Raw genomic sequence first — 16,019 nt, forward strand, 5'->3', positions numbered from 1 at the left:
GTGTGTCACATGCTGGTGAGAGATCAGGTGACATGGAAACAGAGAGGTGACCACATATTTGAAGAGATCTTTGGTGACCTTAACCGAAAAACTCATGGTGGAAGTCCCAGCCTGGAATAGGTGAGGGACTTCTTTTATGGGATATTGTTTAAAATATCCAGATGTGGTTTTTTTCTGATATAAACTATAACAACATGTCTGTAAGCTGATGGTAGCAATCTATGAGAGACAGAGACAGACAGTGAGAGAGAACATAAGGGAGAATGGAGATAACTGTGAGCACAAAGTCCTTGAGGAACTGGGGGGTGGATTGGATCCTGATGGGAGCAGGGGCTTTCATCCACAGCAAGCAGGCAGGGACTCTACGTGACAACAGATACGAGTGGGTTGGTGGGTTCCATGGTGATGAGATGAAGGAACTCCTGACTCACTGCTTCAACTTTTTCAGTAACATAAGAGGCAAAGTCATGAGCTCCAGGTTGCATGTGAGGGTTGGGAGAGGAGCATAATGGCGCCATGGGACGGTTAGCGGAGAGGGTACAAAATCCCCCTTTAAGACACCGAGAGGATGGGTCTACTTACCAGGTACTTTGTGCTCATCGGGCAAAGTAGGGGTTCCTGGAGATTTGTGGTCATGAAGTTTTGCATGACACCAGGACACATTATTGTGGGGTCTTCCTATGGTCATAATGTGAGTGAGGTTCACAGATGGCATCACTTGGCTTTGTTCACAGTTGGAGTTTTGCCAGTCATGTTTGTTAGAAGGAGAGAGAAGCACTTTTGGGAGCATATTTTTTAAGATGGGCTGTGGGCTCTGATCTGGCTGATGAGAGGAGGACCCTGAGAAGGTGACGACAGACTAGAAACCTCATGCATTGAGAGGTCTCTGGGTAGGGGGTGGGTGGAAGGTGGGAAGCAGTGGCTGGTCTTGTGGGGACTGGCATTCTGGAGGAGCTGGTGAAAAGATCACTCCTGATATTTCACTACCCCACCCATCCATCTAGGAACTGGGCCAGTTAATTTCTGTCTCCAAAACATCTCTGCCTGGCTCACCACCCCCTCAATGCATAGGCCAGTCTTCTCTTCTGGACCCTAACCATGGCTCATGGAGGAGCCTCTCTGCTCCAGTCACTGACCCTCCATTTCTGCCTGCTTCTGGCAGCCAGAACATTCTTCCTTATAAAACATAGATCCGATTGGGTCATCACTCCTGCTTGAGGGTCTTTGTGGCATTTGTAAGGCTTGAGATCACATCCAGTGCCCTACACGGTGGGGACCCTGCTCTATATTCTGAAATGGGTCTCTGCAGCAGCCAGACTGAGCCACTAGTAGGTCCTCAGGTGACTGTGGCTCTTTCCCTGTCCTGGCCAGGGCATGTGCCGCTCTGCCCCATCCTCACAGTCAAGGCTGAGTTCTCTTAGATGCTTTTTTCACCCCCATCCTGACCTTGGAGTTCTCATTTCTCTCTTCGTTGACTCCTTTGTGGTGCTTCTTATCACTGCACCCCAGAACCTCACACAGCCCCTGGCGTCCAGTGCACCCTACTGATTCTTGGATGAATCCATAAACGAAGTGTTGACCTGCTTCAAAAGACATGCCCTACAAGGGTTTCAGAAGGCTGCCTGGCTTCTGGCAGAACAGGGTGTTTATAACGGTTTTCTCTTCTCTGGGTCATTCCTTAGGTCATTTCCAGCCACTCTCCATTGGGTACCTAGATAGTATGCTGTAGATAGCACACCAATGACTAATGGGTTTATTAAACAAAATGGAACTCATGATATAATGAAACTAGGTCTAACGTAACATCTGCCTTCTTAAAAAATTCCGACTATCTTTCTGTTGCTTCATTATTGGTGTATAAAAATGCAACCTATTTCCGTATGTTGATTTTGTACCCTGCAACTTTGCTGAATTCATGGATCAGTTCTAGTAGGCTTCTGGTGTAGTCTGTCAGGTTTTTTATGTAGAGTATCATGTCGTCGGCGAAAAGTGAAAGTTTGACTTCTTCTTTACCAATTCTGATGCCTTTTATTTCCTTTTGTTGTCTGATTGCTGATGCTAGGACTTCCAGCACTATGTTAAACAACAGTGGGGAGAGTGGACATCCCTGTCGTGTTCCTGATCTCAGGGGAAAAGCTCTCAGCTTTCCCCCACTGAGGATGATGTTAGCTGAGGGCTTCTCATAGATGGCTTTTATAATGTTTAAGTAAGTTCCTTCTATCTCAACTCTCTCGAGGGTCTTTATTAAGAAGCTGTATCTTGTCAAATGCTTTTTCTGCATCTATTGACAGGATCATATGTGTTTATCATTTCTTTTGTTAATGGGATGTTAGCTGAGGGCTTCTCATAGATGGCTTTTATGATGTTTAAGTAAGTTCCTTCTATCCCAACTTTCTTGAGGGTCTTTATTAAGAAGCTGTATCTTGTCAAATGCACTTTCTGCATCTATCGACAGGATCATATGGTGTTTATCTTTTCTTTTGTTAATGTGGTGTATCACATTGATTGATTTGCGAATATTGAACCAGCCCTGTAGCCCAGAAATGAATCTCACTTTATCAGGGTGGATAATTCTTTTTATGTGCTGTTGGATTTGATTTGCAAGTATCTTGAGGATTTTTGCATCCATATTCATCAAGGATATTGGCCTGTAGTTCTCTTTTTTTTGCTGTGTCTCTGTCTGGCTTGGGAATCAAAGTGATGCTGGCTTTGTAAAATGAGTCCGGAAGTTTTCCCTAATGTTCATAGCAGCACTCTCAACAATAGCCAAAACATGGCCATCAGCTGATGAATGGATCAAGAAGATGTGGTATATTTATACAATGGAATACTACATGGCAATGAGAAAGAATGAAATCTGGCCATTTGTAGCAGCATGGATGGAATTAGAGGGTGTTATGTTGAGTGAAATAAGTCAGGGAGAGAAAGACAAATACCACATGTTTGCACAAATAGGTGGATTAGGAGGAAGTTAAAGGAGGATGAAGTGGGAGACGAAGGGGAAAAATAGTTGGGGAGAGGGAGGGAGGCAAACCATGAGAGACTTTTGAATGTTGAGAACAAACTGAGGGCTGAGGGGGGTGGGGGAGAGGAGAAGGGGGGTAATGGCATGGAGGAGGGCACTTGTTGGGATGAACACTGGGTGTTATATGTAAACCAACTTGACAATAAACTATTTAAGGAAAAGAATGTACTATAGCAACTTAAAAAAAATCAGAGTGTCATTAAAATAAAATCAAAAGGTAAGAAAACTAGAACAACGTGTAGAAGTTTGTGACTCAGAACATATGTTAGTGAAGAATAGTAGTAGCATATTTTATTACTAATTGTTTAAATCAACATGTAAAACATGTCATTTGTCTCAAATACTGTTTTTGACATTTTCTTAAAGTTAACTGTATCTCATTGAATCTAAGACCCTGTCAATTAGAAGATTCACCATTAGTGGTGCCTGGGTGGCTCATTGGGTTGAGCGTCTGACTTCAGCTCAAGTCATGATCTCCTGGTTCGTGGCTTCAAGCCCCGCGTGGGGCTCTGTGCTGACAGCTCAGAGCCTGGAGTCTGCTTTGGATTCTGTGTCTCCCTCTCTCTCTGCCCCTCCTCTGCTCACTCTCTGTCTCTCTCTGTCTCAAAAATAAACATTGAAGAAGAAGAAGAAGAAGAAGAAGAAGAAGAAGAAGAAGAAGAAGAAGAAGAAGAAGAAGAAGAAGAAGAAGAAGAGACGCCATTATTTCACACATCAGCAAGAGAGAAAACTATGCTGCTGTTTAACTATGATACCGCTATTGTAAAATGTATACCTGTCCCAAGGGGCTGCCTCCAGCAGAGGAAAGAAAACACAGAGAGCTTATTTATCTCTTAACAGTGGTTCCTGACTGGGGGTGATTTAGTTCCCCTCCCCCAGGGTCATTTGGTAGTGTGTGGAGACATTTTCAGTGGTCACAGGTAGGATGTTGGTGCTATTGGTATCTATTGAGTAGAGGCCAAGGATGCAGCTAAACGTCCTGCAATGCACAGGGCAGCTTTCCATCAACCAAGATCATCAGCCCAAAATGTCAATAGTGGCAATGCTATGTGGCCAGGAGAGTTTCTTGCACTGCTTTTATTCCACCATCACCTTCTGGATTTTCTTTGCCTCTTATTTCCATAGAACATTGATCTTAAGCCCTGGGCCCGTTCTGAGTGTATACATGAAAACTGTGACAAAAGCATTTTAAGAGCAACCGTGAATCAGAGCAATGATTTATTTCAATAAATTAACCTAAGCCCGGCACAGGCCTTTATTTCTCTTATTCTAATATAAAACCAGAAAATATGCTCAGCCACATCCTGCATTTTAATTATACTTTCAGAGGCTATAACAGTTATATGAATTAAGAAGCAGTAAAATTAAATGGATTTTTCCATATATGCTGAAAGATGCAGGGCTTAATGCATGTCATAATGCGCGAACATGGAATCAATTGTAGAATTGTAGAATTTTTTTAAAGACATTCCAAACCCTAAATTGCACTGAGCTTATAACCTTTTCCAACTTGTGACTTGTCTCCTTAACATCATTTGAACACAGTTCCACATCTGGGCTTAGCAAGGAGCTAAACCCAGTAGCAGCAAAGCTGGTGCTTGTGGGAAGTGTCCGGGTGTTATAACAGGAAGCTCTGGAAATTATAGAAGAAGAGGTCTTCTTCGATCTTTTCAGTCCAAGATCTGTCTGGCTTGATGTACTTGAACTTCTGAAGAATGATTCAGAGAGCATTACCCAACTCGAGGGGTGACCAAAGAGAAGCAAAAGTCAAAAAGAATCTGTTCCTTCTCCTTCCAGCTTTCATGCTGATGTCATGAGGACACTTGTGAAAAGGGCGTGGGTGTCTCTAAGACAGTTACCTTTTGACAAACAAGAGGCAAACTTTCAATGACAAGTCCATTAAATTCCAAGACTGAGCCGAGCGCTAACTTGCCCTTTAGGTGTTGACAATGGGTCTTTGCGTGTTCTAACTGCACCATAAATATTGTCATAGACATCACACTACAGGCTCTGTCACCAAAAGAGATGGTCCAGTCCCAGGCAAAACCCTCATGAGCCAGTGCTGAGTAGAGTTCTTGACTCTAGTCCTCTTTCCCCTCCATTATGTATAGCCCAGACGCCAACACCTATATTCAGACACCCAGTGCTTGGCATTCTATCTTCTCACGACAATCAAAACCAGGTTGAAAGAAAAGCCTTGCACTAGACATTTACAGATTAGGATGGATTTCATTTGGTGATAATGCTGTGGACTCCCTCATTTTGATCCTAGACCCTAATTAAGCAGCAAAAGGCTCTGCTTGGGTTCATAGGAAGTCAGGTCTTGGTCAATAGTTTGGAAAGGAAGGTGAAATGGTAGAGCTTTGGCCCTGCCTCAAAAGTTAGGGCGATTTTTATGTAACCTGAGCCCCAGCGCTCAAAATGGGGGCACCCGAGTGGCTCAGCTGGTTAAACTGAGGTCATGATCTCAGCTCAGGTCATGATCTCATGGTCTGTGAGTTTGAGCCCCGCATTGGGTTCCATGCTGACAGAATGGAGTCCACTTGGGATCCTCTCTCCCACTCTCTCTGTGCCTCTTTGACTCATGCACATGGACACACACATCTTCTCTCTCTCACACACAAAAAGTAAATAAATAAACCTTAAAATAAGTTCAAAATGCAAATGCAAGTCCTGCTAACAGAACTTTAGCTGAGAACTCCGTGAAGACAAGAGATGGAGTTGCCTTGTTCACTCTTGTGTCCCCTAGGCCTAGAGCAGAGCAGATGACCAAAATAGAGGTATTCAGTGAACAAGTGGAAGACTGAACACCTCCTAAGCTAAACATTGTTTGGTATGATTGATTCAGGTAGTGGAAGTTACCTCTGAAGGCAGAAGTCTTTCCTGCGGATACACACAGGGGCTGAACAATTCATTTAACAGTCTTACTACTCTATAATTTTGATTACCACGTATGAGAGGCAACTGCCCTTTGGTCAGTTGCCAGTGTGGGAGGAGAGTTCCCCACTCCCAATCATGGTTCCAGGGAGTATTGTCAGAAGATCTTTCAAGTTGGGGAGGAAAGGCCAAAATGCCAGCAGCAATTACAAGGTGAAATTTGAGAAGGAATCCTGATTCCTTCACACAGCATTCAAAAGCTTTTCATGATTTATTCGTTTTATGAATGTTTATTGAATAGCTTATGCACTAGTCTGCTGTATAGCCCAACACCCCCAAATGCATGGGTTTAAAACGATAATTATTTAGTATTGCTCACATTTCTGCAGGCTAGGGTGGCTAATCAAAGCTCACTGTGTTGGACACCTCTACTGATCTTAGCTAGGCTTTCTCGCATGTCTGCAGTTGACTGTTGGCCAGAGGCCATAGGCTAGGTGTGTCTGGGCAGCTCTGAAACACGAGTCTCCCATCTTCCTCTCAGGATCAGAGGCCATCACATTCTCAGGGCAATGACAGAAGTGCAGGAAGACAAGGCCAACCAGGCAACTGCTTTGCATGCTTTTGCTGCCATATGTCTTCTCAGATCCATTTGCCAAAACAAAGATCATAGTTATAAAGTCAAGGAGCAGGGAAGTACCCTGTGTCCATGGAGACGAGAGAAAGGACACCTGGACAAGGATCTTCTCTACCATATCAAGCCTGTACCAGGAAAATCCTATCAGCCTCATTCACCGGTAAGTCTTGGTACACTTTGGCAGTCCAGCCTTCAAAACAGATGAGTAAATGAATGCCATGAGGGTAGATGGCAAAGGAAAGAAGTACCACCATCTGTTTGATTTTGTCTGTGGTGAGATCATTTGAAGCCATTATAGATTTATGTTTAAGTCAGTAATTCCTATCTGTAGGGGAGGCAAATAGGTTACTAATCTCAGGAAATCTCAGAATGGGATGCAAATTTTTGCTTCCTCTTCTCAGATGAATGTCCACGTACAAAGAGGCACAATTATCGATGTACAACTTTAGAGGGTGCAAGGGCTCTGAAGCCCATCCATCTGTGGGTCTCCTCATGGATGTCCTGCCAGAGCATCTAAGCTAAATGCCTCCACTTGGAAGGCCCAGAGAAGTTGGGACAGGCCTGAGTTATCAAGAACTTCTGGAAAGCATGTTAATGTCAGACTCCCTTGGGCATCTATTCTGACAATTAGATCTCCAGGGTTTTCAGATCCGAGACTCTCCCTGGATCTCCTATACTGAACTGTTTCCAAGTGATATGGATTTATTTCAACAAACAAAAAAGACACCAGCAATAAACTTAGCAGTATCTTTGGAAATGTGAAGCTCCCAAGAAGTTCCAAGGAGACAAAGCAATCCAATCACTCACTGGAAAAGAGGAGAAATATTGTAAAGCTGTTTAAGGCGGTATATGGTTAAGTATCCAAAAAATGCCCTTGAGGTGAGTGCAAAATGCATCTCCGACTGTTGTCTTTCGGGATCTCTGAGGATACAAAAGGGAAGGTGAACCTTAAAATTACAGAGGCCCACTCCACCCTGGAAAAGTAAAGGAGCAAGAGACCACCAGCTAATTTGCTGTCATGTCCAGAGGAAGGACAAAGACATGAACCAGCGTTGGGGATGGGAATGATGGCATCTAAGAATTGTCAAGGAATGGCATGGGGAAGTGGTACCAAGAAATTCACATTAACATCTTGCTTCAAAGAGGATTAAATTTCGTGTGTGTGTGTGTGTGTGTGTGTGTGTGTGTGTGTGTGTGTGTTGGTCAGGGAGAGGAGGCTTGAATGTCATAAGTGCTGCCTCCTCCAGAGTGGAGAAGATGAACACCATTCTAGGTCTACGAGTGAAGACTGTAGCGCTCTGCTTGAAACGTGGTCTCTGAAGCCACAAGGAACTGGGATCAAAACCTGGCTCTGCCCTTCACAAGCAGTGTGACATTGGGCAGGCTGTTTCTTTTCTTTTCTTTCTTTTCTTTTTTTTTTTTTTTTTTAACAGATAGTTTATTGTCAAGTTGGTTGTTATATGGGCAGGCTGTTTCAACCTCCATGACAGTCAGTCTCCTCAACTGAGGGTGGAACATAATAGCACCTTCTTAGAGTTGGGATGAAAGCTTACTGAACTGACCCATAGAAAGAGATTGTGCATAGTAAGCACTCAGTAAATAAGCACAGCCCAGGGTAAGGTAGTTAAGTGAGTAGTCTGTGTAAAAAGGGGGCTTTGGCTTATGTAAATGGGGTGTTAGAGGAGAGAAAGTAGTTTCAAGCATGGATCCAGAAGGTTAACAATACCATCAAGTCCCCTCTGTCTTTGTCTCTTTGTTTCTCTCTACCTCTACCTCTGTCTGTCTGTCTCTCTCCTTCTCTCCTTTCTCCCCACTCTCCCTCTTCATCTTCTCTGACTTCTGGTGTGGACCACCTTATCGGGCACACTTTCTATACATAGTAGTGAAGGTGTTCTCTGTCACCTCCAGGAATATCTAGTCCATAGTGACACCATTTTTTAAAGTTTTCCTTTTATCACAGTTTTATCACATGCACCCAGTTTCAAGGATCAAATAGTTATTTTTATTAATGTTTATTTTTTCTTAAGAAGGGAGAGTGAGAGAGAGAGAGAGAGAGAGAGAGAGAGAGAGAGAAGCAGGCTCTGCACTGACAACAGAGAGACTGATAGACTGATGCAAGGCTCTAACTCACAAACCATGAGATCGCAACCTGAGCCAAAGTCAAACGTTCAACCAACTGAACCACTCAGGTGTCCCCAAGGATAATAGTTATAAGGGGCACTTCTATGAAAGCAGTACTTTGTACCTCTTGTTCCATTGCCTGTCTGAGTCATCGCTCTCAAACTTTCTGGCTGGTTGCTTTCTATTTATCTCTCAGTAACATGACTGATTTTGATGTTTTACTTTTGAGCATTATAGTTTGAATTCCCTATCCAAGTTAACCAATTCACCCCACTACAGAAATATACCGTTTCCAGCACCTAGCTCCCAAGTCAGGTAAATTACTCTTTGGTTAGATCATTATTCAATAGTTACATTATTGTAACTATGCAAGTGATACTTCCCCAACAAGAAGTAGTTAACTGTGACTACTTTTGTTTCTTACATCACTTTGTTTTCATTGGAACAAATACTTTTTTTTTCTATACTTTTTATTTCTTTTCCTTTTTCTTTACTTTTTTGTAGATTTGTCACTAAGTCAATCCCAAATTCCTCCGTTGCTTGGCTCTTCTCTCAAGACATGCAGATATTCTATGGCTTTCATCTTCTTAAGAAATCTCTCCCAGAATCTTCTAGCACACACCAATATGGACTGTGTGCCCTTCAAGCCTGGTGTGCAGCTCTCACTGGAGATATGTTCTTACCATCATCCTCGGAATTTTCTTCCTTTGTCTCCTGTATTGATCTCCTGTCACATGTATTGCTCATATTTTCTTCTTTATAGGTGCATATACTTATTTTTGGTAGAGATATCCTGCAGTGTTTCCTGACAAAGAGTGTGGGGGATGTATAATTTGAAGATCTTGGAAATGTCTATTACAGTCTTCCACTGAAGGGATAGTTTGGTTGGGTATAAATTCTAGATTGGCTATCATTTTTCTCCAGAATTTTGAAGGCATTGCTCTATTTTCTTCCAAGCTCTTAGTGTTATTTTTGAGAATTTCGAAGTACTTCTTGCATCTGAATCTTTGTAGGTAATTTGAAATTTATAGAATGCAAATTATTAGAATTTTATGATGATGTATCTTGGTATGGTTTGAATTTATCCACAGTGCCAGACACTTGATGAGTCTTTCTTTCCTGAAAGTCAATATCTTCTGGTAGGGGAACTGTTCTTGAATTTCTTTATTGATGATTCTCTCTCCTGTCGGTTTTTTATTTCTTTGTTTGTTCTCTTTTCTAGAATTTCTATTATTTATATATTAGAACTGCTGGATGGGTACTCTTCCTTAATTATCCTAATTTTTCTCCTTAATCTTTTTTTCTGTGATGTCTGGGAGATTTATGCAACCCAATCTTTCAATCCTTCTACTGAGTTTTTTTTTATAGTTTTAATTTTCATGAGCTCCGTTTTGCCCTCTAAATAATTTGCTTTATATAGCTTTCTCTTCTTATTTTATTGATACAATATCTTCTCTTCTCTCTGGGATAATACTAGTTTTATTTGTTTATTTTTAAAAGTTTTCTTCTCTTGTTTTCTCTCCTGTTTCCTTCAAGTTACTTTTACTTCTTGTTTGTTGGTTTCTTTCTTTCAGGGTAAACACTGTTGCTACAGACTTCTTTCCCATTTTCTTTGTTCTTACCAGTTCTGCCTTTATAAGTATCTACTCATTTCAGTTTCATCTCTGAGTCATCTATTTGTATTAAGAGTGAGGGGTTAAAATATCCATAAATGTTTTGTGTGTGTTATTGAGTATTGTCAGTCTTGGATGTTAGTGGACTTCACTTGGCTGGACTGTTGTTAGGAAGGGGTGCTGATGTCTGTACTTCTAGGCTTGTCATCATGAGCTGGGCAATTCCCCAGAGAAGGGCCTTCCATTCACTTACCTTGAGCGTAAAGACACATCTAACCCTGTGAGGAGCTGTGCCAAGAAGAAACCCTTGGGTCTCAACACTGAGTATAACACTTGTTCAACCTTTGTTTTAAGAAGTGCCCCCTAACACCACTACACCTGGTTCCTTCGTTCAGCAGGCACTCTGCTTTCCCGTTTCCTTAGAATATGCCTATAGTTCTCTCCCAGAGCAGAAGTTATCTGGACATGGGAATTGGGAGGAGATGTGCGATTGAACTGATTCTTAAACATCCAGCTGACCCTCTTTCTTTGAGTCCTGCCTTCGCCACATCTGAAACAACTGGTTCCATGAATGCTTGAGTCTGTGGAGGGTCTTCTACTAAACTATTTTAATAAAAACTTTTCTCAGATCTACTAATCAATTGCTCATCACTCAACAAAACACCACTGCGGTCATCTTCTCTCCCATTCCTTTAGTTCTTATGTGTTTATTTTAGCTGGGTTTGAAGAGATACCGAAAGGAAATGTGCATGTTCAGTTTTTCATGTTCTTAAAGCTCTTTAGCTCCCGACCTCCATGTGATATCCCCCAAAGACTATGATAAACATGTTGGATTGTATGTCCCTCCCAACTTGGCACTAATCCCTGTGATCTTTGTGCTCTTGAGGTTCTGGGTCACCTGCTTTTCCTTGTGGCAGGTGAAGGGCTACTCTATGATCGACAACTACATGAGAATCATACTGATCGGCAGTTCCCTAAAGAAAGGGATGCAGCACTGACAAATAGGTAACAAATGTCCCAGACACAGGGTGGCTTTGTCCTCCAAAAGGTGCTGATCTTGAAGAAGCAAGGATTTCCCTCAGTTGCTTTGTATTCAAAAACTGTTGGCTCCATCTCAGAAACACTAGTTATCCAAGCAGAAAGCACCTCCCTTGATGTCTTTCTCCATTGTAAGCCTCAGCAACATCTGTTCACACTTAGCGCTCCTGAGTCAATTTATTAATGTGGATGCCCACTGTGTGCAAGGATAGCAAAGGCTTCTTAAAGACATTATATGCCCTTGAGAGAGGAAGGAGGCCATGGCAGGCAGTTCTTCCAGAGCGCTGTGCCTGGAGCTCTGAGTATGTGCATGGAAAGGGGGTAGGTACAATGCCTTTCCTTTATTTGACTAGTAGCAAAGGGAGGTAATACTTATTTCCCTACTTTCTCACCTCTGAAGTCCTAAAGGAAGGAAATCCATTGTGGAAAACTTAATCTGTGTGCTTTGTGAGAGTCGATGTTCTTTATTCTTGTAAGGGCTTTTGCTTTAGTCTCTGAAACTAGATGCCTGAGACCTTCAAAGAGATAATGCCATCCTTCGGAAGTGTTAAACTTTAAGTTAAACAAACTTGTGGCTTCTTCTGAGATCTCTAGGTCTGTGTCACAATGACGCAGTTTAGAAGACAATGCTTTTGAAGGACATTTTTAATGGCAAACTTTAAATGAAGTCAGTCCTTGGTAGCTCCGTGACAATGCTTGTGCATTACTGTCCTTTTCCGACTTAACAAGAACAAAAAAAGAACCAATTAGTCACATATGAGGGACGTAATGACATTTTTACTCCTGAACCTTTCTGGTATAAAAGGGTCACCCAAGGAAGATCTGACAGTAAGTGTGAGGAATTTGGCAATAAAACCACCGATCTGCGGAGCTTTTGGAATGCCCAAAATGATTAGGTAAAAGACTGCTTTTCTCCACAAAGAAAAATATTGAATTTGTGTATGCTTTTAAATTTATACTTGCTTAAATGAAACTAATCTTAAGGTTTTTCCCCCCTATCTACAGCTCATTAAAATTCAGCCTTACTCTACTTCTCTTGATTTCTACAACGCAAGTGTTCTGGTGTTACCCAGTTCCACCTTCTAAGGTAAGAGTTTTGCCTCTATTTTTGATGCTTGGCTTATAAGTGTTTAAATTTGAAAATAATCTCAAGGAATATGTGACAGAAAAGTAATTTCTCATTAGTAGAGCTTTCAATGAAAAAAATATAAGTAGAGTCATGAAATTAGTAAAAAGAAGCATTTACGTGACAATAAATAGTGCTGGACTTACTCATATTTGTTTTGAATTATTTAGGAGTTGGGTCCTGCATAGAAAAGCACTAATTTCAACGCAAAATGTACATAGTGTTGCCCACAAAAATTTATTTATTCCACATGTGTTCACTGACTGTCAAAGTGAACATTTAACCATTGAAACTATATTACAAATACAATGGATCATTTTTTTAAAATAGTGAATTTACTAATTTTACAAAAAATGGTAACTTTTTCAGATACAGAACATAGATAATGCATCGGATCTAAATGAAATATCATATAAAATATTAATTTATATGTCTACTCAAGAATATTGATTTAGCTTCCAATTTTAATCATTGAACAGTTCAAAACCTTCAGAAAATGAACATCTTTGGGCTTTGAATGCTATTTTGACATATTTCAGTTGTTTTAATGTCAATACATTGTTTAAAATTTTAAATAATTATTTTGTTGCCTATAACATTTTGTATTCACTGAAACTTAACCTGGCATACTATAATTACCGAGTCAATGCAATTCATGAAACTATTTTTAGGATAATTAGATGCTACATAAATCCTAAATAATAGATATATGTTCAAACGTAATGGTCTAGCTGTTTATATTATTGGGCTTCTCACTAATCTTTGCATCTGTCATTTTTCTATTTCTGGTTTACTAAAGCTAGCTTCTTTCCTGATTTAGTCCTATGAGCATTCAACACTAATTGAGTCATTGATTCTATAAGACACCAACCATATTGATCAAGTTGATGAGTCACAACCCATAAATTGGTATATGTTCTCAAGTGTCTTCCTAATTACTTTTTATTCTTTTCCCCAAGGTTTGTTCATGACATTTCTGTTGAACAAGAGGCATTTGTATGTGGCTTTTTTTTAAAATTAAGAATGTACTTTCTTCTAATGTACTTACAAATCTGCTTGTCCATAAATGAAATGTTTCTTTGTTTTCCATGTTTCTATTTTTGTGACAATTCCGTTCTCATTATAACTCCATCATGTAGGAATGGTACCAATTTGACTGTTTAAAATGAGTAACCACACAGAGTAATAATATATAGGCTTGTAATATTTGTTGTGAACTTCTTAAAGTCCATGAACTAAGCAAATATGCCATTATTCTGTTAATAAGCAGGCTCTGGCAAGGACTCCCTTCAATGATCAGCAACGTATATTAGTATCACTTTAGGGATGTTTTCAGGATCCCATAACCAGAATGGATGCATTTCTTTTTCAATATAAAGGTGGCATCATGAATATTTCTGCAAAAAATTGGAATGCTTCTTTTTCTGAAATGATTCATAGGCCCCTCCTTGCTAGGAATTTAAAATAGATGGTATTATATTGTGCTTAGATTTCCTCCATTAACACAGGGGAAAACATATAGTGGGCATTCAAATAAGAGTTTTTGATTGGTTTTCTGATGGTCAATATTTCTGAAACCCTGTCGGATTATTTCTGGGTCCAAAAAAGAAAAAAAAAATGCCCATCTTTTTTCCAGAGGTCAATGGGAATGGTTTGCCTGAGAGCACTGACTGCTGGAACCTTCAGTAGCTCACCAAGTCATAGATGAAGATCCCAGAGAGCATATCTTTCACTCTGTCCCCATTTCAACTTCTAAAGTAACATGAAACCACGCTTGTTTTCCTGCACTAGGAAGAGAAAATGTGTAATTTTCACTTTGTAGTATGTTTCTTTCTTTATAATAAAACCGCTCAGCCCCCCTTCCCTATTTATTTTTTTAAAAATGTTTATTTGAGAGAGAAAGAGAGAGCACAATTGGGAGAGAGGCAGAGAAAGAGAGAGAGAGCAGGGGAAGGACAGAGAGAGAGGGAGAGAGAGAGAATCCCAGCAGGCTGTATGCTGTTAGCAAGAGCCTGTGCTGTTAGCACAGGGCTTGACTTCACAAACCATGAGTTCATGACCTGAGTCAAAATCAAGAGTTGGATGCTCAACTGACTGAGCCACCCAGGCGCCCCGGCGCCCTTTTCCTCTTATTGCACCTGTGTGGTTGAGAAACATGGACTTGGAACCAAATGCTTCCTCTCAAATCCCTGCTTCACCTACAAGTCATTTAATCTCCTCATTTAAAACTGAGAAATAATAATACCTACTTCATACATAGAGCTTTCGGATGGGGATAAAATGAGATGAAGCACAGAAAGCATTTACCACGAGGAAGATCACTGATAAATCTTTACTCCATTTATTGATGGAATTTGCAGTTGTGACTCATCAAGGTTGTACTTCCTCTGAAAATCCCTCTTTTGTGATTGACAAGTGTTGAAAATTCTTATTTGATCCCTGGGTCAGGCCTGCCTCCTGGAATTTCCAGCCCTGTTTCTTGGGACATCCCCCTTTGCTCTTTACTTGGTTTCTTCAAGAAAGAGTGAGGTTGATCCGATTCTTGATGGCCAATTTGAGCTTTAAGTTTCCAGATGTATATTTCTTTCAAGACTAAGTGCCCTCTATACTATCCAGGTCTTTGAGACATGGATGAGAGCCTGAGCCAAAGTCAAAAGATGTAGATGCCATTGTTCAAGTAGCAAGATATCCTTATGGGGAGCCGTTGCAAATGGCCCAGGACAAATCCCAGAATGAAAGTGTTTCCTAATGAAACCTGAAGTTTGGTTATCATGGGCCGTTTTTCTTAGTGAATTTAAAAAACTTCCCAGGACCCATTAGTGCCAAGTGAAAGATGCTTTATAAAGTAATGGCAACCAGATAACTATATATGGTGTATGATGCAAGGACTGGAGAACAGCAATGACATAAGTAGTATAAAAGTTAGACAAGAGCTCTGAATAATATTTTGTATTTAGATAAAGTGTATATTGTGCTCTGGCAAAACTTCCCTCTTAGAAAGGTTGAAGACATTGGATTTATTGCCTTAAGGTTTTCAAAATTATTACTATTGAAATAAACTTTTAACCCTACAGCTGTATTCTCTCCCTCCTCCCCAATCTGAATTACCAGGTATCTGGAAAATCTGATTACTTTCTCATCCTGCTGAACAGCTGCGCAACCAGGATGGACAGGAGCGAGGGACCAGATTTTCTAAAGCCAATTTTGGAGAAGACGTCTATGAAAAGGTCCTTTCGCAACGGGGTTGGAACAGGGATGAAAAAAACTTCCTTTCGAAGAGCAAAGTCATGAACAAGTGTGCAAAGGACTCTGGGAATTAATCTCACACTTTGTAGAGTATGACTAATGTGCTAAAAGTCAGTTGTATCTTTATCATTAAGTGTTGGTGTGTTCTCAATTCTTAAATATCGTTTCTCTCTGAGCTGGTGCAGAGTAAACTGAGTTTGAAAAAAATGTAAATATGCCTCAAACTTCCACAGCAAGAAAATAAACTATTTATGTGATCAGTTAGCAACTTCCCTGCCTAAGGATTGACACATTTGCTTTGATCTTAAATTGCCCAGAAAGTATGAGCATTTTTACTGA

At 40.7% G+C, this 16,019-nt stretch overlaps 1 protein-coding gene across 1 annotated transcript; it reads left to right on the forward strand.

Annotated features, from left to right (window-relative positions):
* Positions 1–12,076: 12,076 nt before the first annotated feature.
* On the forward strand, positions 12,077–15,725 carry NPS (neuropeptide S). Its single transcript, XM_039250753.1, has 3 exons — positions 12,077–12,204; positions 12,293–12,395; positions 15,546–15,725. The coding sequence occupies exons 1-3, from the start codon at positions 12,077–12,079 to the stop codon at positions 15,723–15,725; spliced, it is 411 nt and encodes a 136-aa protein (XP_039106684.1).
* The last annotated feature ends 294 nt before the right edge of the window (positions 15,726–16,019 follow it).

Source organism: Hyaena hyaena, unplaced genomic scaffold (genome assembly GCF_003009895.1).
Source record: "Hyaena hyaena isolate Hyena2069 unplaced genomic scaffold, ASM300989v1 scaffold_380, whole genome shotgun sequence".
In the NCBI taxonomy this organism is placed as follows: Eukaryota; Metazoa; Chordata; class Mammalia; order Carnivora; family Hyaenidae; genus Hyaena; species Hyaena hyaena.